Consider the following 19,964-nt stretch of genomic DNA (forward strand, 5'->3'; position numbering starts at 1 on the left):
GGTGCTGTTATAGCCACTAATGTGGTGCTGTTATTGCTGCTACGCAGTGCTGATAATGCTGCTTCGCGGTGCTGAAAATTGTTGAAAGCTGTGATATAGTATAAACTATAGCTGTTTGTTATTATATTGTTATATGTATGTTGATTTCTTTTCACTAGCTTACCCTTTTGTTGTCTCCATAATGTTTGGACTGTGATGATCATACTATGTATGGGAGCAAAGCAGGGATAGGTTGGTGGCTGGCGGTAGGTCTGTAGCTGGCAGACGGAGCTGAATCTTTTTAGATGTTTTTTGTTGTTTTAGCTACTGGGTGTAGTAGCGTTTGATGTACTTTGTACACTTTAACTCTATTCAGACTTGGATCATGAATATGTATATATTCTAGACCCTATATGTATACACTTATTACTTTTTGTGTGGTGTTTCTAGTGTGCCGTGCCGTGTGTAGTGACTAGCCGGGTCGTTACAAAAATCCTTCCTTTCTTCAAACAGAATAAACAAAGACAAAATCAAAACAATTATCTAAAATTCTTTCTAGATATTCCTCAATATGTTGACTAATCATAGAATGTGAGATGCAGATGATTATATCATATGCTTTTGGAACAAATTGGATTTTTTGTTGTTGAAAATCCTGCAAGAAAAAGGGAGAGAAAGAATTTTAAAAAATAATTTACTTTCATATATTTGTAATTATAATTTTAGTAATATAAATAAGAATATTTTAGATATTATATTGAAAATATTTTAATATCTCTTCCTTTCTCCTCTAAATTTCACTGATATTGGAAGAGGGAAGGATTTTATCTGGCTTCCTTTCCTTCCTTAAAATTGAATTACACAATAAAGGTTTTAAAAATTTCTCTCCCCCTCTAACCAAATACCACGTTAGATGAGCTGAATTCCACTTTATGTGTACATTTACACGGTAAAGTTTAAGACAGTTATCTACATATATTTTGTAGGACAAATTTTTTTGGCAATAATGCGATATGGCAGGACTTCGTTATGGTAAAAGAATGTATGACTAAACTTGTTTTTAGTAGGATTGCAGAATTCTTAATTCAGTTCGTTTTCTTGTGTGGCCCGTGCAAATATAGTGGTAAATATGAAAAGGGCTTCTGGTGACGCCACCCAAGAAATTGACATGGGAATATCCTTACCTTTCTTAATGTTTACATCGCCTCTAACTTAAAAATGAAAAGTGACCAAATTGAGCCCCACAAGCATAAATGGGGTTGATTTGTCATTTGGTGTCTCACAGAAAGTGTGGGGTAAGTATATGATGGTCCCTTGGCTTTGAAGCCAAGAGAATTTTGATGGTTACATGCCCGGCATGCAAAGCTTAATGTAGACGTTCTCTCGGTTAAGCACTGATCCCTGCAATCAAGGGCCAAGGCATTCTGTTTCGGAAGAAGAATGGCATCCCTCGTACCAGGAGTTCTACTGAAGCTTCTCCAAAGTATGAACTCTAATGTGAAAGTTCGCGGGGAATATCGCTCAGTCCTTCTGCAGGTGATCAGCATCGTACCCGCATTATCTGGGTCTGAATTATGGCCTAACCAAGGTTTCTTCATTAAAGTCTCCGACTCTTCTCATTCAACCTATGTCTCACTCTCAAAGGAAGACAACGAGCTCATCCTGAATAATAAGCTGCAGCTTGGCCAATTCTTTTATGTGGATAGAATCGAGTCAGGTACACCTGTCCCTATTCTCATTGGGGTTAGACCACTCCCTGGACGCCACCCTTTTGAAGGCAATCCTAAGGATTTGATGCACATGTTAGATCAATCACAGCACCCTCATAATCATGCAAAGTCCATGAATTTAATAGAAGCCAAAGAGAATCCAAGCTCAAGGCACAAGATTGTTATTAAAGAGGAAAAAGTTGGTGTTGCATCCAGGTACATGCAAGGTGTTCTAAATTCAAACTCAAGAATGAACGGGCCAGATACTAATATAGGAATCAAAGGAAATGATTTAGAAAATGGTGTAGATGGTAAAAAGATGGGATATACGAAAGGAAAGCAACTAGAGATCAAAGGTCAGGTATGATTCTTCCTCTGCATTCCAATTCCTAAAGGCTCAAGAATGTATAGTTGTAGAATTTAACCTGTTCTATGTAACTAAACTGTAGTTAGGAATAGAAACGGAGAGCTATATAGAAACAAATCTGATTGACCTCAAATGAAATTTGTAAAGAATTTCAATTAACTTGTTAGACGCAATCTTTTCAAGTTTTAATTTATTTATTTATTTATATATCTAATAAGAATGTAATACTGTATATTACCACATAGAAGAATATTCATCAGAAGAAGTTTTGAAGTGTCACCATTTATGTATGGCAAACATGAAGATAGGGGCTGAAAGGGTAATTTCATAAGCTTCTTCTGCAATTTAGTTGAAAATGATTCAATTTCATTGCCAGAATCTAATCTAATAGAAAACATAATAATAATAATAATAATAATAATAATAATGGAATATATTATGAATTTTAAATTAAGGGAAAAAAATCAAGTTTAATGCTGATATTATATTTTTTTGCTAATAAAGAAAATAATGCGGTGACAATGATCGGTCTTAGCATCACAGGTGCAACCAATGACACCAACTGATACTCGACTTGAAGCACTTTCACCTAAGCAGGACGTCGCTCAATCTAACATCCGGGAGACTGTCATAGCACCTAATAAGCGCATTTCTGTCAAACAAAGTTCTACCAAACAGGAAAATTTGAACACAAATTTGTTGTCTCGTGGTAAAGATAAAAGCAATAGCACTGAGGCAATTCCATGGTCGTCTTTGCCAGCCAAGCTTATGAGGCCCGGAAAGGTGCATTAAATTTACTTTTGTTTTCTCAAATATTATCGCACAACCCTGTAACAAACATATTTGACTTCGTTGTAATGCAAGATGAAGACTCGTGTTTGCATATTAACATGATTTTTGGCAATCATATAAACCTAATTTTCCCCTAATCCACTTTATTTTTCATTTTACAAGGGTATTCTTAGAAGGAAACATCTAGCCTCTCTGGTTATCGTAGAAGCCCAAAAAGAAGCATCTGCAGCAACAACGATAGTTAAATGCCTAAGGTAGAGTTTTTATCTAAACTTTGGCACACATTATATATCCGTTCAGGGAATCAGCAAATGTTTCATTAGTTAATTTTGGGGGAGTGATTGCTTTATTCCTTTTGCTTTTTTTTTTTTTTCCTGACCCTCAGTTGTTACCTCTATCTTTGACTCAGTATGTTCGCCAATATCTGCTCTTCTGCATCATCAGAGAACCCTCATGGCACACTGAACAAATTTTTTGCTCTCCAACAGCTCATAGACCAGCCAAATGGTACAACTCAGTTGAAAGATAAACCACTTGAACTAGACAAAATTCCAACTTCCGCAGAAAAACAAAAATGGGGCAAGACAGCAGGTTTAACGCCTGTTAAAAGCACGTCAAAGTCTCCAAAATCCTTGACCGAACTATCAGGGACTGAGAAGCAAGAATGGGCCAAAGGGGATGGCATGAAAGAGATCAATGAGCTGAGAGAGGTGTTTTTAAATGAAACAAGATCATGGTTTCTGATGTACTTGGAAAAGACATTAGATGCTGGGTTTTCCGTTGCTTCCCAAGAGAAGGGCAAGGATATTGCAGGGAGACAAATGGAGCAAGCCAACCATATAGCTCTCACGTTGTCACATCTTAAGCATGCAAACGATTGGCTGGACAAACTAAGATGCTATTCCAACACAGAGAGTGAAGGGCTGGTGGAGACTGTTGACAGATTGAAGCAAAAAGTATACTCTTGTTTGCTTGTACATGTTGATTCTGCTGCATTAGCTTTGGAGAACCGAGCTTGATTCTAGACCAAGAAACTATTTCACAACATAACTCTAATGCTATTTATTTAGTTAAATGTGGTTGAGCCAAACATTGATAATTGTAGGTTGGACTGCTCTGTTCCTATAGTGCAATGTGATCTATGATGTTATTTGTACCCATAAAATACAGTAAATAAAGGAACTGACTTGATGTTAAATTTCAACTTCGCTTGTAGATCAAAATAAAGTAAAGCAGCTTATGATTTTCTTAAGTTATAAGCGATATCCATAGAAAAATACAAGCGCGGTTGTGTTTGACAAACTGATGAAACCAAACATAGTGGCAGAATTGCAGTAATAAGAGAAGACAGAATTGTAAGAAGTTATTTGTTACAGAAAGTAATGAGATAGCATTAGAAACGCAAACCTTAATTTACAAAACAGGTAGCAATAGCATAGATAAGCGAGAAGAGAAAAGGCATATGAATATGAATTTAGTACTGTCTAAAGGTAAGATTCAAGCGACCAGGGCGAAGATTAGTGTGTTGGAGCAAGAGGGTGGGGGCAGTGGATGGATGAATAGCGGTTACGCCATGGAATACATGTCTAGAGGGGCCACCAAAGATCAAAACATCTCCGGATTGCAGTTGCAACTTATGCGCCTTGTCGACATCCCTGTGGTCACCGTACAAGAAGTCTGCAGAGTCTCCAATGGAGAAGGAAACGACGGGCAAGCCTCGGCCAAGACTATCTTCACTCTCATCCTTGTCTTGATGAAGACCAAGACGGCCGCTTTGAGAGTAAAAATTGACAATGCAAATGTCGGGTGAGATGGAGGGAAGGGAATTATCAGGAAAGAATGCATTGGAATCCCGGAGTGCGTTGCGAACATAGTTATGGAACTCGGGAGGAATCTCCGGTGGCTTTGCTCCGTCAAAGGGGCGTTGGTCACCGTATTGACTTGTGTCAGGGTCCCAGTTCTTTCCGAGGCACATCATCTTCAAATGCATTTTACTCCCTTCCCCATAACCTGGCTGGTAGAATCCTCCATCTCCCACTCCCAACTCTCTGCATCTTTCCACTATCTTCTCCTGATCGCTTAGGGCAAGGTAACCCTTCAGAAGGACCATCCCCGCCCTTAATGACAACGCTTTCGCACTGCTACAACTAGAACGTCTCTTTTCTCTGTTCTTTACGAGCAAAGGAGGTTTCAAAACTATGGTTCCAGGTTGCTTAGGGTGGCATATATCAAACCCTGATTGGTCATATCCCACAACACCCTACATTCATCATATCACCACAAAATCAAATTAAAAAACAAACCTAATTCACTCAACAAAGAAATAAAAATGAATTACCGGGGGAGTGGACGGAGAGCGACGGCCGCGACCACGAGGTTCCATTGCGTACAAAACTACTACTGCTTCTTTTAATTTTCCAATGCCTCCGTCTTTTGCCTTTTCGTTTACCCCACGCCTCTTCGTTTTATATTTCAAAATAATTACAGTATTAAAGATATTCTTATTTTTATCCTTTTGTTAACACCATTTGATTTTTATCTTTAAAAACACACAATTATTTAGTAAATTAGTTCCTCGTCTATATGACACTTCAGTCTTGGAAGAAATAATCAAATTGTTTTATATTAATAACTAATATTTTTATCTTTTGTATTTCATGAGATAAGTATTTATTTTCAGATAATTAAGATTTATAATAAATAAGTACTTTTAATATATAATTTTTTTTATAAGAAATTTAAATTAGGGCGAGATGAAACATTTATCTTACCTTTAGTGTAATATAAAAAAATTGAATTCGATTTCAAATTATAACTAGAATCAAATGAATTTAATAAGTTATGTTATCTTTATTGGACTTTAAGTTTGTTTTAGATATTGAATATTTTTTTTATAAAAATTGTATAGTAATATTTTAATATATGCAATACATAAATTAAATATTTATTATATATAAGTAAGATTTATTTGTGTGATTATAATCTTCGAAGTTGTGAAGTTTTTTCTTTCTAATTTTTTAGACCCCTTTCTTTCAACATATTGATATCATCTCTCCCTGAAACTATATTATTCACTTAATATAATAAGATATATAATTTTTTTAATAAAATTACATATCTATTTTTCTTATAAAACATATGTAAGGGACTCTAATTTAGAGTTTTATCCAAGGCCTATAAAATATTAATACCGGTTTTGAGATTTGTAGTAAAAAAAAATTTATTGATAATTTATGTTAAAATATTAAAATTTAATTTATAAATAATTATGATAAATAAAAATTAAATTAAATAAAAAATTTAAAAATTCTTAAAAGTTCTTTTGTTAAAGAAAAATTTCTAAAAATACTCTTGTACAATATAGTCGCTTATATTTAATATATAGAAGTTAAAATAAAATAAATAAAAAATATATGAGTAAACGATCAAATTTACAGATAAAATATAAAGATAGTAATTTTATATGGTTGAAAAAAATTACAAAAATAATGTATGAAGTGCACATTTACAATATATATAAAATTAGGAGAGTGAAGAAGTACGAGTACATTACTCTTCGAGACTATGTTTAATAAAACTAGTTAAAAAGCTAACCAAAATCCAAAAAGCTAGCTAATAATTGAAACGATAGTGAGAAGCTGAAAGATGTTAAATTAAATTATTGAAGTATATATGTTTAGTAAGTATTTAGTAAAATTATAATCTAGCTTTTTATAAATAGTTAACTTATTAAATTAAATTAACTTAATAAGTATTTATTAAATTATAAGTATTCAGCAAATTTTTTTGTTGAAATAACAGCTAAATATAAAGATATAAAATGACATAAATGAATATGTTTATATAATATTTTATATAAATTTTAATTTATTTTATTGATAAAAATAATTTAAAATTACTTTGATAAATCTACTCTTTTCATTTCAATAGCTTTTTTTTTTTATAAATTCAATTTTATTAATTTAACTACTGAATTTAAATTATTATTAAGTTGATCATATATACATATTTAATATTAAATAAATTCAATTTAATGATTGATATCTTTTAAAATTAGAAGTAAATATTAACTATAAAAATACATAACTGCAAATATTTTTTTTGTCTAAAATTTAGTATGCATAATCGTTGAGTTAATGTAAATATATTTAACGGTTAGATAAATAAAATTTAATTTATACAAAGAATAAAAAAAAATTTGACACCCATACCAAGAATAATTGAAGATAGCATTTGTATCGAGAGTTATTTTTAATAGTAGATTGGCTCTACCTCTACTCATATTAATATTAATTATACCTATAATTTATTTATTTTTTATTTTAACTCAATAAGTGAGAATAGTAGATTGGCTCTACCTCTACTCATATTAATATTAATTATACCTATAATTTATTTATTTTTTATTTTAACTCAATAAGTGAGAAAGTTTACTTTCCTTGTTTTTTTTTTGTTATATTTTGTTTCCATTTTCAATCAAAGTAAATAATATATGAATTTACCTTTTTTCATTTTACACTGAAATAGATCATTAATTTACTTTAAGAAATTTGATAAAAGAAACATAGCAAAAGTGGAGAACAGTCCCGTGTGCTTCACGCGATCTAAAAGCAAGAAAAGGTAACAAAAGATCTTAAACAGTGAAAAAAAGAAGAGAAGAAAAAAATTCCATGAACATCAAACACGTGTTCAATTCATTGACAATTTACTTTTAAAAAATCATCGATAAATTTAAAAGTCTTATTCATTTTATTCTTAAAAAAAAAAAACAAATCTAAAGAATAAATACAAATATTTTAATTTTAAACAACATCCTAAAAGATAAATAATTTAATTTGTATCCGAATATAATATCTTACGAATCTGAATTGTTATTCTAACATCTCTAAATTTTAAAACTAATTTTTTTTTTTTCCTTCCTGGAGTATTTACCGCCGACAGCAGTGACTAATCTCCTCAGATTGCCCCAAGATTTAACACGACTGGAGTTATATTTTTTTTTTATCTTTGTTATTATGTAATTAATTTTAAATACTAATTTGTTAATTAAAAGATTAAGAGATTATGTAAGATATTATTCATAATTGTTAGTAATATTATGTTAGTATATGGTATTTTTAAATTTTTTTATAGATCATTAAAATAAATATTATTTATCTATAAGAACTGAAAAATAATAATTTTAAATTTTAATTATAAAAAAAAATAAAAATGGAGGTGGGTCCGAATACAAAAGTCGTCAATTTAGAAGAATGAGTATGAAGGTGACAAAATTTGAAGGTTTTGTTCCTGGCTTGGCTTTCCGATTTCTTTCCTTGGGCTCACACTCAGACTTGAGTATGGTAGTTTACTTTTCTTTTGATACATACACGTGGGATCGCATCTTAGTCTTACAACTAGTAAGAAGATTGAAGGAAGGAGAGGTCTAACAAAGCAAATTTTCCTCTTTTTATTGTTGGTTGGTTGTATTGTAGTCTAAGTCTAAGGCATGCATGAACATGACTCACCCAACCCAAGTGTTTCAGCTTGATGGCGTCATCCAATAATCACTATGGGTTGGTGGCCGGAATGAATTAAGCAAAAAACATATATGCAGTCAAACGAAAGCTCCTCCAACTTTACTTTTTACTTTCCTCCTTAATTAGCCAATGCTTCTTAAGCATCACTAAAACCTATATATACATATATATATATATATATATATATATATATATATATTAAGAAGAAATCCTTTCACTCCAGGGTAAGTCTACATAGATTTATTTCGTTCAATAACTCATATTCTATATTAAATTTCAACGATTCAATCATTCAATTTAAATTTTTTAATGCATAGATCAAATTTACAAAATTTTAAAAATTTTGAAAATCATTTGATATTTCGTTTCATTAATTCGAATCAATGTATAAAATAATTTTATGATTATCCATCAATTTAAATTAATGAAATGAAGTATCAAATAATTTTCAAATTTTTTAAAAATTTGTAGAATTGATCTACACATTAAGAACTTTAAATTGAACAGTTGAATCGTTAAAATTTGATGTAGAACATAAATTATTAAACAGAGTAAGTATAGGTAGACTTACTCCTAGAGTAAAAGGATATCTCTTTATATATATTAAGCAATCTCATAAATACTATGATTAAAGATCTCTAATGATTAATAATCAAGCAACTAGCAACACTTATTTTTTAAAAATTAAATTAATCACTTCTAAAATTTCAAATTAAATTTATAATATTTATAATATTTATTTTAACAATTATTCTTTAAAATATAATTAATTAAATTCTTGATCAACAAGCAATAAGTTTATGTGATATATGCCATTTTTTTCTTCTTATAAAGCTTGTGTATATATATACAAATCATGTATAAATTCTTTGATAAATTAAAATTTCACCTTAATAGAAAATGTAATAAAAATTGCATTAGATATTAGAATAAATTATTAATTAAATTATAACTCTAATTGAAAATAATATATATATATATATATATATATCTAAATTCTGTGCTAAAAAATTATCTAAGATGGGTAAATTTCAACATACCAAAGATGTATTCTTTCCCCAAATTAAATTGTATCTTAAAAAAAATTCCGTGGTCTAAAAAAAATAATTGAATACTTTCTGACTTTACGAGGGCAATTAACCACGATATGGAGCATGCGCAACCCACAGCTATTATAAATTATAATAAAAAGCAAGTGTCTTGTTTCTTTTGTCCAACATATTGTTAATAGTTAATTCACAATGACATCACAAGGAAGGAAAACAATGCATATTGCATTAGACAGCTAAAATAAATTACTACTTGTACTATCCGTGCCGCGAGCCGAGCTCCCAGCTCGGCATCACCACACATGACGATCTCGGATATGCACTACGTGACGTCAGTTCGTCACTTAACCAGATCATAATTGATATGAGGAGATCTCGGTCTAGATGAGATCTGATATCTAGTTAAATCACAACTGATCTCAGGTCCAAGGCCTAATACAACCCCAATTCACAACAAGGTACGTGCATTATATATACGAGACTTATACACACACAAACCCTAATTTTAACATCGGAGTTTCTTTTGCAGGTATCACCCCCATTTTAGAGCATCAAGCGTACCAGTGAAGGAGGCTCACCAACCTTACTCGACAGATCATCTCTACAGAAGATCTCCGGTAAGAACACTACTACTATAATTCTATAAAGTATAAATAGACAATACATATATTTTTATCAAAATTAAAAATGATATTATAATTTTTAATAATGAATAACAAACCTCAATTGATAACGTTGTGCAAAAGTACTGATGTGTTCGTATTCAAACACGCAATCCTATTATTTGTAGAAAGAGAGCTTCAGAATTTTGAATGGCATTATTGGTTAGTATGGAAAACTTTGATGTCGAATATACGAATGAGTAGTTGGAGTGATTGATTTTCCTCCAACTCTTTTTTATTGTTAGACTTTTCACTAATTAATTTATTGAAACAAATGTACTTCCGGTATTGGCGCAAATTCTTTTCCTACTAAATAACAATACGTTTTAAATTATAACTATTTTAAAACAGAATCATAAAATACGAATTAGTGCCACCACCCATTTAAGTCAAAGGTTGTAATAAATAAAATACTAATAAATTAGGTTGATGTAGTTATGAGAATTAAAACTATATATATAAAGTCCAAAATTTGAATTTTATTATTGTTTTATAATTTTAACAAATAATAAAATAAAATATTCTTCAATTCAACGATGTATACTTAATTTTATGTTTACCTTCTTTCAATTTAAAAGGTTTATTTTAGGAAATAAAATATAAAATAATAATCAATAATTTTTAAAATTGCAGAAAATACATTAGATATAATAAATTATAAAACTTTTACAAATATTTTAATAATTTTCTAATAAATTATTATAAAATTTAATGATAATGTACTAACATTGTAAAATAATTTTATACTGTCAACTAATTAAATATTATTAATATATATAACTTTCTACCTATTTATTATAAAATCAATAATTTATCATATATAATAATTTGTGCTTAGATCAATGTATTTACCTATTTTTTAATTGTTATAATCTTATATATTTTTATAATTTTATTTTTAGTTTACATGAGTCACATCTTAATCTTAAATTATATACATTAACGTACTTATATGAATAAAAAAAAATTAGTATACTAATGAAAAAAGTGTTAGTATGACTGTATGAGTAAATAAGACTTTTGAAGCACGTGTACTTCAAATATATATATATATATATAGAGAGAATGTGTGAAATCTATGTAATTTTACTAAGTATTACATCATTCAATAACTTTATATTAAATGTAAATTTTGTAAATCTAACCGTTAGATTGAAAGTTCTTTACTCTTATATCATATATACAAAATTTTATATTAATCCAAGATGAATTGATATTTCATTCTTATAAAACAAAATTGAAATAATATATGTGTGAGACCCCTTTCTCCTTTTCTTTTCTCTCTTCACTCTCACTCACGCGGGCGCTCTCTTTTTCTCTCATTCTCTACTCACTCCCTTGTTTCCTTTTCTTGCTGACTCAAGGTGGTGGTGAGGAGTAGTTTTGGATTTCTAGCTGTATGTTCAGAGCCTTCTTTTTTTTCCTCTTGCGGTTGTTCGAGCTCTTTTCATCTTCCTTTCCGTTCTCCGCGGTCCAGAAGCTCGGGTTGTCGTACCGAGGTAAGGGAAGCTAGGATTTCTTGCCGGTTGTGTGTTTTTAGTGAGCTAGGACTCACGAATTGCTGAGAGTTTTGCAAGTTTTGAGCTGTTTTGGATGAAAACTCATTTTTTTCGGGGTTTCGGGGTTTTGATGAAAATTTGAGTTTTTGCTTGTTTGATGGTTGCATGCTAAAAAGGAGATGTTTTTCGTGATGTTTGATGAAAATGTAGACTTTTGGATGGATTGCATGCTAGTTTTCTGATTGATTTTGCAGGACTTGGTGAAATTTTCGAACTTGGTGGGTTGCTACTGGGTATCACGCCGGGCGCAGTTCTTCACGCCGGGCGCGTTGGTCTCTGCCTCCTATCACGCCGGGCGCAATAAGAATTGTGTCGGGCGCGATGATCCCTGGTGTCTTCTGGTTGTGCCACGTCGGGCGTGACCATGAGTGCGCTGGGCGCGGATGAGATGATGACTTATGTGCTAAAATTTGCTGACAAATATAGATGTGTGCTGAACTGAGCTGAAATTGATGAATATGTCGTGTTGTTAGATGTTATTGCTGAATAAGGATGTTTAAGCTATGTTGTATGCTGATTTAAGCTGTATTTGATGATATTGTTGTGCAGTGCTGAACTGTATGCTGTTATAGCCGCTATGTCGGTGCTGTTATAGCCGCTATGTCGGTGCTGTTATAGCCACTATTGTGGTGCTGTTATAGCCGCTATGTCGGTGTTGTTATTGCTGAATGTTGTGATATTTTAAGCTGATATTGTTAAGCTGATTGATGTGCTGATAGCTGTAGCTGTTTATCATTCATATTTTATATATGTATGTTAATTCTTTTCACTAGCTTACCCTTTGTTGTTTCCATGTGGTTTGGACTACGATGATCATACTATGTATGGGAGCAGGGCATGGTTAGGTTGGTGTTTGCTGAGGAGGGTCTGCAGCTGGTAGATGGAGTTTTATTCTTTTGATGTATTTAGCTACTTAGTTTAGCATTTGCTGGTGTATTTTGTACACTCTGATTCTAGACAGATTTGGACCTTGTATATATATATATATATTCTAGATCCTATATGTATATACTTGTTCGTTTCTGTGTGGTGTTCTGGTGTGATGTGCTGTGCTATGTGTAGTGACCAAGCAGGTCGTTACAATATGCATTTCAAAATATACTAAAATATGAACACTTTAATTACCTTCAAGTTATTGTTCAATTTTATTAAAATTTGATATACACATAAAAAGTGATATGAACTTTCAATCTAACGGTTGAATTTACAAAATTCACAATTAATATAAAGTTATTGAACGGTATAATACTTAGTAAAAGCTACATTGGTGATTATAACTCTCTTCATATATATATATATATATATATATATAACAAATTATGTGAGAAAGGTGTTTTTTTTTTATGTGAGAGTGAGAGATTAATTTAAGCTATTAAACTAAATCAAATGACTTAAATTAAAAATTATAAATAAATTAAGTTACCATGTATCACTACCATTTCTATCATTATCGTTATTACTATCATCATTGAAATATACCTATCACCATCACTATCATCACTAATAGCGATAACGGTAATGACGACAGTGATAATAATGATAACAACAATAATGATATTTTGTTAAGAGAAATGGGATATAGTTAAATGATAATATTTAGACTATAAATAAAAAATAATTATCAGTTATGATTAAAACTCAATTATAATTATTTCTCTTATGAGATTAATCACATTATTACTATTGTGATCATAACTACTATCATTAACATCACCACAATTCTAAAGTGTTTAATTTGATGTATTGTTACAACTACCATCGTTACCTACATATGTGTTCTCACAAATATGTTAAAAATAAAAATCACCACTCACTGTTTATTTATTTTTACTTTTAAACAAATAAAAGTATAAAGTATCATAATTTAAAAAAAATGTGAGACAAACAACAAAAATTCACCATCAACCTATCAATAATTTTGAATTTAAAAATATTTAAGATTTAAATATAAATATAGGTGTTAAAATTAAAATTATATATCTTAAAATCATGATATAAACATAAAATATTCACCATATTTATATGCATAAATAAATCTACACATAAAAAAGTAAATGATTATAAAAATTCAGGACATGATATATATCTTTTAATTATTAATTTGTTAAAATTAATATTTTTATAATATTTATTTTAAAAAGCATAATTAAAATATTAATTAATGGTATAATTAAAAATCATTAGTCTTACAATTATTAAAATTAAACTCATTCCGTGATATTAAAAATCAAGTAATAAAAGAACACGTTCTACATCAGTGACGCAGCAAAACTCAAATAATTGAATGAATAAATGTTATAGATGTTTGGACTAATTGAAAATAAAAGTAACGAAGCAAGTGTTTTCATAATACATAAGAACTTAAAAGTCAACTTGCTCGCGAGGGAGGCGCGGTTTAAAGATAAAATAGTGCAATTATTGATGATAAAATAATATATAGAAGATCTGACTTGTGCCTATAAAAAGCACTGGAAAATACGAGTTAAACACCTTTCCTGCATAGAAAAAAAAGAAGTGAAGATGTCTGGAGAAGCAGATCGAACGAGCATGGAGCTGGAAGAGGAGAAGAACCTTAAGCTGAAAGACAGAAAGGTATCATGGGCAAAGCTTCGCCGCGTAGATTCTCTCAATTTGGAAGCTGGAAGAGTTTCTATGGTTGCACACGACCCTTTCAAGGTAATGTATACACGTTAATAATTAATTAATTACCAGTTCTATACATGCTAATAATAAAAATAAATAATACAATAACAGATGAGTTGGAGGACGACGCTGACCTTGGCATTTCAAAGCATAGGGGTTGTATACGGTGATATTGGTACATCACCGCTTTATGTGTACGCCAGCACCTTCACTAAAAAAATTAACAACAACGATGACATTCTTGGTGTATTGTCTCTCATCATCTACACCATTGTGTTCATACCTTTGCTTAAATACGTCTTCATCGTATTGTGGGCCAACGACAACGGCAACGGTACGTTATTCAACCTCTGTTTTCGTTCTTTTTATTATTTACAAACCTCCATCTTTTTTTAATTATGTTTAAAAATTCTTCTATGATTTCTTAGTTTACCCTTTTCATTTTAATGATTTTTTTTAATTTTATTTTTCCCCTCTTTTTATGAGTACAATTGAAAAAATAAAACAAATATTTTGTCAACGTATTGTTGATAATTTAAGTTTAAAAAGTTAAATACATTCATAGACATGTTTACTTTTTAAATACACTCATCGTAAAATACTTAATTATTGACTTCTCGCTATATAATTATAATTCACTTCAATCACAGTATGTTTTTAAAAAAAATAGAAAATACGAACTAACTGAGTAATTGGCACTGCATGCCAGGCAATGGCAGTTAAAATTAAAAAAAATGCTTTAGTCGTTTAAAATAAACCTTTTTTTAATTTTCATATATGTTTTTTCAATTTTTAGTTCTTATAATTTAACAAATATTTTAATTTTTATACATGAAATATTTTATTTTTATCATTATTTTTTTAATATTCTTTATTTTATGTTGATGTAATAAATATTTTTAATTTTGTAAGAGAAAAAAAAATATTTGGTCAATGATTAATAATTTTTTAGGTAAAAAAAGGCGGAGTAAGTTCAAAGTTGATATTTATGACTTTTTTTTTTTGATGAAGTTCATATTTTTGACTAAAAACAAGTGTAAGTTTGTCATTCTCTTTTACGGTCAAATTTAATAATTGAAACTCCCTACATCACTGTCGACATTAGTGTCAGAATAACTTGCACATTGTTTTATATTTTTATTTTTATCCAGCTCTTTACGCCGTAAATCAGTTTAGATATATTCGGTGTATATTACTGTACTTTGTTTTATTCTTTTAAATACGAAATTTTAAAATTAGTTGTATTTATTTAAATATATTTTTAGTTCTTATAAAATTAATAAATTTTGATTTTAATTTTTATAATTATTTTTTCATTTTTATAAAATTAAAATTATTATTTTTAGTTTTTATTTTTATGTAATTATTTTTAATTACTTTTTATTTATTAAAAAATTAAGTAATCATCTTAAATTTTATCTACAATTATTATTAATATTATGTCAATATTTAACACCTCTAAAAAAATTTATAATTTCTTGAAATAAATATTATTTATCTACTTTAAAATAATTATTAAAAATAAAAAATAGTTAGTTTAGATTTTAGAAAAATAAAAATAAATTCTTTTTATAAGAATTAAAATCAAAATTTAATCATTTTACATAGATAAAAATAATATTTATAAATTTTACAAAAATGAAAAATAAATATTAAAAAGACTAAAATCAAAATCATCAATTTTATACACACTCAAAACATATTTAAACTTTTACAAAATAATAAAAATAGCCGTAGCAGCAGCACTATATAATATCGATGATCAGCATCACTAATAAGTTTGTGTGTATATAATATAGGTGGGGCGTTTGCACTGTACTCGTTAATATGTAGGCATATAAAGATGAGTTTGATTCCAAATCAACAACCAGAAGACAGGGAACTTTCTAATTACAAACTTGAAACACCTTCTAGTGAGGTGAAACGAGCCCACAAAGTAAAGCAGATACTTGAGAACAGTCATTTTGCGCGGATTGCGCTTTTATTTCTAGCTGTAATGGGAACTTCCATGGTCATAGGAGATGGAATTCTTACTCCATCAATTTCAGGTTATAGTACCAATTAATTGCGTGTTTCTATTTATAATATTTGTTTCATCATTTTTCTCATCAACTAGAAGAAATTTAATCTATATTAAAAAAATGATGTAAAACAAAAATTTTGATCATATATCACGTGAATTTGAAAGGTGGCTTGACATTATTATATTGTTGAATGCATGTGCAGTCCTTTCTGCGGTGAGTGGGATCAGTACATCGTTGGGTCAAGGTACCTAAATAAATAAATGTATTATTCCCCCGCATCCCCTAATCTCAAGAGTAATAAAAATTGTTAAAAGTCGACATATGTTTTTTTTTTTTTTTTTCAGGAGCTGTTGTGGGGATCACTATAGCAATCTTGGTAGTCCTATTTTGTATGCAACGATTCGGTACTGATAAAGTGGGATTCACATTCGCTCCAATCATTTTGTTGTGGTTTTTATTCATCGGTGGAATTGGCCTTTACAATTTATTCAAATATGACATTGGAGTATTACGTGCTTTTAATCCAAAATACATATATGATTACTTCAAACGGAACGGCAAGGACGGGTGGATATCGCTTGGAGGAGTCTTTTTGTGCATAACAGGTGACTAACGTAACGTACGTCTATTCTTAATTAAATTGTATCAACCTTTAATTCTAAGTAAGATATATTTAATCTTAGGATCGGAGGCCATGTTTGCTGACTTGGGTCACTTTAATGTACGAGCCATTCAAGTAAGTGAACAAATTTAATTTATCCCCGTATAACGCAGTATATACTTTCAGTTTAGAACATATATATGGTGAAGAATTTGTGCATAAGATTGGTTAGTATAATATGCGACCGTTCCATGAAGAACTTGTGGTCAATTCATGCATAGAAACCGTTTCGAGCTGCGCTATTGGTTGTTTAGTTGCACTTAAAATTATTGATCAACATCATCATATTATAATATGTGTTGCAGATTAGCTTTTCTTGCATTACGTGTCCTGCAATAGTGATTGCATACATAGGGCAAGCAGCATTTCTACGGAAGTTTCCGGAGAAAGTAAATAATACTTTCTATGATAGTATACCGGGTAAGTTGTTTAATTTTAAAGAGCGATCAACAAGGAGTGGAAGTTCATTTGATAAACATTAATTGTGAATAATTAACATGCAGATCCCTTATATTGGCCAACATTTGTTGTGGCTGTTGCTGCTGCCATTATAGCGAGCCAGGCAATGATTTCAGGAGCATTCTCCATTATATCCCAGGCCCTAAGTCTAGGTTGTTTCCCACGAGTTAGGGTAGTGCATACTTCCACTAAACATCAGGGTCAGGTGTATATTCCTGAGGTCAACTACATGTTCATGATCGCGTGTATTGTGGTCTGTGCTGCCTTCAAGACCACAGAGAAGATTAGCCATGCATATGGTAACAATTAATTTATGTATATTAGTTTAATTTGAGGAATTAAAAGAAAAATATGAATTAATTCTAAGCTTTATGGTATATGCAGGGATTGCAGTTATTGGTGATATGATGATCTCAACAACACTGGTTTCGCTTATTATGCTGGTTATATGGAAAAAGAGTATATGGCTCGTGGGTCTATTCTTTCTGGGATTCGGTTTCATAGAGATAGTTTATTTCTCTTCTCAACTAACCAAGTTCACAGGAGGAGGGTATCTTCCAATTGTATTAGCTCTGATATTGACGACGTTGATGGGAAGCTGGCATTATGTGCACAAAGAAAGATACATGTTTGAACTAAAGAACAAGGTTTCGGGTGCGTATTTGAACGAAGTGGCGAGCAACCCAGACGTAAGGCGGGTGCCAGGAATTGGATTTCTGTATTCTGAGCTAGTACAAGGCATTCCTCCTATTTTCCCACACCTAATAGGCAGCATACCATCTATCCATTCAGTTGTTGTGTTCGTCTCCATCAAGGCAATTCCTATCAGCAGAGTTGCATCAGAGGAGAGGTTTTTGTTTAGGCAGGTGGAGCCAAGGGAGTATAGGATTTTCCGTTGTGTTGTGAGGCATGGTTACAATGACAACGACGTTCTTGAGGATCCTGCTGAGTTTGAGTCACAGTTGATACAAAACCTCAAGGCATTCATTCAACAAGAGAACTTTATGCTGGAGACTGAGGGACCTACTGCAACTGAACAGGCACCAACTACCAGTGAGAGTGATGTGCAACTTCAAGGTAAAGAAGGAAAGGGTAGGTCTGCGTCCGCTAGCAGCAGAATAATCCCAAACCAATCTTCTTCTGTTGCTTCTCAAGCCTCTTCCGACTCCATTCGACTCCATTCGACCCAGTCATCCGCTTTCGTTGCCCCACCCTTCCAGGGAGCTGAAGAGGAAATCAAATTCATTGACAAAGCGTTGGAGAAGGGCGTCGTGTATATGCTAGCAGAAGCAGAGGTTGTAGCTCACCCAAATTCCTCCATCCTCAACAAGATTGTTGTCAACTATGTTTATAGCTTCTTGAGAAAGAACTTCAGACAAGGCCAGAATTTGATGGCAATCCCACGCAACAGACTTCTCAAGGTTGGAATGACATATGAAATATGAAAAATCCATACACCACCCTTCTCTTAATTCAATGTTCCCTAGTGTCTCTGTCAAAACTCAGCAAGGATGTATACTATATGTTAAATATGTTCTTAGCTTGAATTTTGTATATTTCACACAAAATTGTCAAAGTTTTTCATTATGGGGAAGAAAAACCCTTTGCTCCAACAGGTCTTCAAAATTTAAGCACTCCCAACATCATCGGACACACTTTCAGTTTCAGTGAAAGTGCCAACTGTGAATCATGTATATGTGTAGTGTAGTGACGGGGTTGCGTCTTTTTTCCAATATATAAATGTCAGGTTAAAAAAACCAGAACATCTCGGACTAATTTTGTGTGCTGCAGCCAACATACAGTCACATCTCAACTTCTCTTTAATTCGTTATTACACACAAATTAAAGAGTAACATATGACAAATGGTTTAGCATAACATCTTGGTACACAGGTAGGAGGGGATCTTAATAAGATGTTAAGTCTCTTTATGGTGGACATATTATAAATTTATATTTTTCTTTTTATTTTAATAATATAAGACTTTATTTGTACATTAATTTTACGGAAAGAATGACAAGTTATAATAGGATCTCATATCTATCAATAAACTAAGTTTGCAATAGGAGAGTATGTTATTTAAGAGTATGAAAATTTGCAATGAAGTTTCTTAAATTTTAAATCATTTTTAATTGGATCCTTGATCACATTTTTGTTACCAACACGTTTTGTTAACTTCATTATTTTTTTTATGTGCAACTCACTAGTTTACTAAAAATTATAATATCATTTTATTTATTGAGAATAGAGGTGTTCATGAGATGAGTTATATATATATCTAGTCCAAAAATTTAATAGATCCAATTTGTGAACTCAAACTCGATTCAATCAAGATTGAATAATATTTATGGCAAGATTGAGTCAATCCAACTTATTGCTACAATATATTAACTTAAAAACAATATATGTTAAATTGTAGAATTGAATGAATACATATATACCTTTAATTAACATATATTTTAAGATAAATAATAACGATGTAAATATTATGCTTCATTAATTAGTTAACATGATATTTATAAAATCATGAAGTTATGTATATC

At 30.8% G+C, this 19,964-nt stretch overlaps 3 protein-coding genes across 3 annotated transcripts; 2 read left to right on the forward strand and 1 right to left on the reverse strand.

Moving 5' to 3' along the window:
- The first annotated feature begins 1,259 nt into the window (after positions 1-1,259).
- LOC109798026 (protein CORTICAL MICROTUBULE DISORDERING 1) lies at positions 1,260-4,051 on the forward strand. Its single transcript, XM_020358215.3, has 4 exons — positions 1,260-2,049; positions 2,599-2,838; positions 3,010-3,101; positions 3,257-4,051. The coding sequence occupies exons 1-4, from the start codon at positions 1,420-1,422 to the stop codon at positions 3,864-3,866; spliced, it is 1,572 nt and encodes a 523-aa protein (XP_020213804.1). The 5' UTR covers positions 1,260-1,419; the 3' UTR covers positions 3,867-4,051.
- Positions 4,052-4,153: 102 nt separating this feature from the next.
- On the reverse strand, positions 4,154-5,330 carry LOC109798028 (DNA N(6)-methyladenine demethylase ALKBH1C). Its single transcript, XM_020358216.3, has 2 exons — positions 5,186-5,330; positions 4,154-5,107 (listed from the first exon to the last, which is right to left on the reverse strand). Exons 1-2 carry the CDS (start codon positions 5,228-5,230, stop codon positions 4,322-4,324), a joined length of 831 nt encoding a protein of 276 aa, XP_020213805.1. The 5' UTR covers positions 5,231-5,330; the 3' UTR covers positions 4,154-4,321.
- Positions 5,331-14,102: 8,772 nt separating this feature from the next.
- LOC109797289 (potassium transporter 5) lies at positions 14,103-19,036 on the forward strand. The gene is made up of 9 exons (XM_020357273.3): positions 14,103-14,312; positions 14,391-14,613; positions 16,079-16,327; positions 16,506-16,547; positions 16,648-16,908; positions 16,987-17,039; positions 17,270-17,384; positions 17,468-17,722; positions 17,808-19,036. Exons 1-9 carry the CDS (start codon positions 14,157-14,159, stop codon positions 18,866-18,868), a joined length of 2,415 nt encoding a protein of 804 aa, XP_020212862.1. The 5' UTR covers positions 14,103-14,156; the 3' UTR covers positions 18,869-19,036.
- Positions 19,037-19,964: the final 928 nt, after the last annotated feature.

Source organism: Cajanus cajan, chromosome 11, assembly GCF_000230855.2.
Source record: "Cajanus cajan strain Asha chromosome 11, NIPB_CcT2T_4, whole genome shotgun sequence".
Lineage (NCBI taxonomy): Eukaryota > Viridiplantae > Streptophyta > Magnoliopsida > Fabales > Fabaceae > Cajanus > Cajanus cajan.

What these genes read in the sequence shown, in the direction of transcription:
- LOC109797289 (XM_020357273.3), top strand. Translation starts at nt 14,157, where the DNA reads ATGTCTGGAGAAGCAGATCGAACGAGCATGGAGCTGGAAGAGGAGAAG. An exon ending in TTGCACACGACCCTTTCAAG is followed by an intron (nt 14,313 to 14,390) that starts GTAATGTATACA and finishes ATACAATAACAG; the next exon opens with ATGAGTTGGAGGACGACGCT. An exon ending in AGTCTTTTTGTGCATAACAG is followed by an intron (nt 16,909 to 16,986) that starts GTGACTAACGTA and finishes ATTTAATCTTAG; the next exon opens with GATCGGAGGCCATGTTTGCT.
- LOC109798026 (XM_020358215.3), top strand. Translation starts at nt 1,420, where the DNA reads ATGGCATCCCTCGTACCAGGAGTTCTACTGAAGCTTCTCCAAAGTATG. An exon ending in AGCTTATGAGGCCCGGAAAG is followed by an intron (nt 2,839 to 3,009) that starts GTGCATTAAATT and finishes TCATTTTACAAG; the next exon opens with GGTATTCTTAGAAGGAAACA. An exon ending in ACGATAGTTAAATGCCTAAG is followed by an intron (nt 3,102 to 3,256) that starts GTAGAGTTTTTA and finishes TCTTTGACTCAG; the next exon opens with TATGTTCGCCAATATCTGCT.
- LOC109798028 (XM_020358216.3), bottom strand. Translation starts at nt 5,230, where the DNA reads ATGGAACCTCGTGGTCGCGGCCGTCGCTCTCCGTCCACTCCCCCG. An exon ending in GCTCTCCGTCCACTCCCCCG is followed by an intron (nt 5,108 to 5,185) that starts GTAATTCATTTT and finishes TGATGAATGTAG; the next exon opens with GGTGTTGTGGGATATGACCA.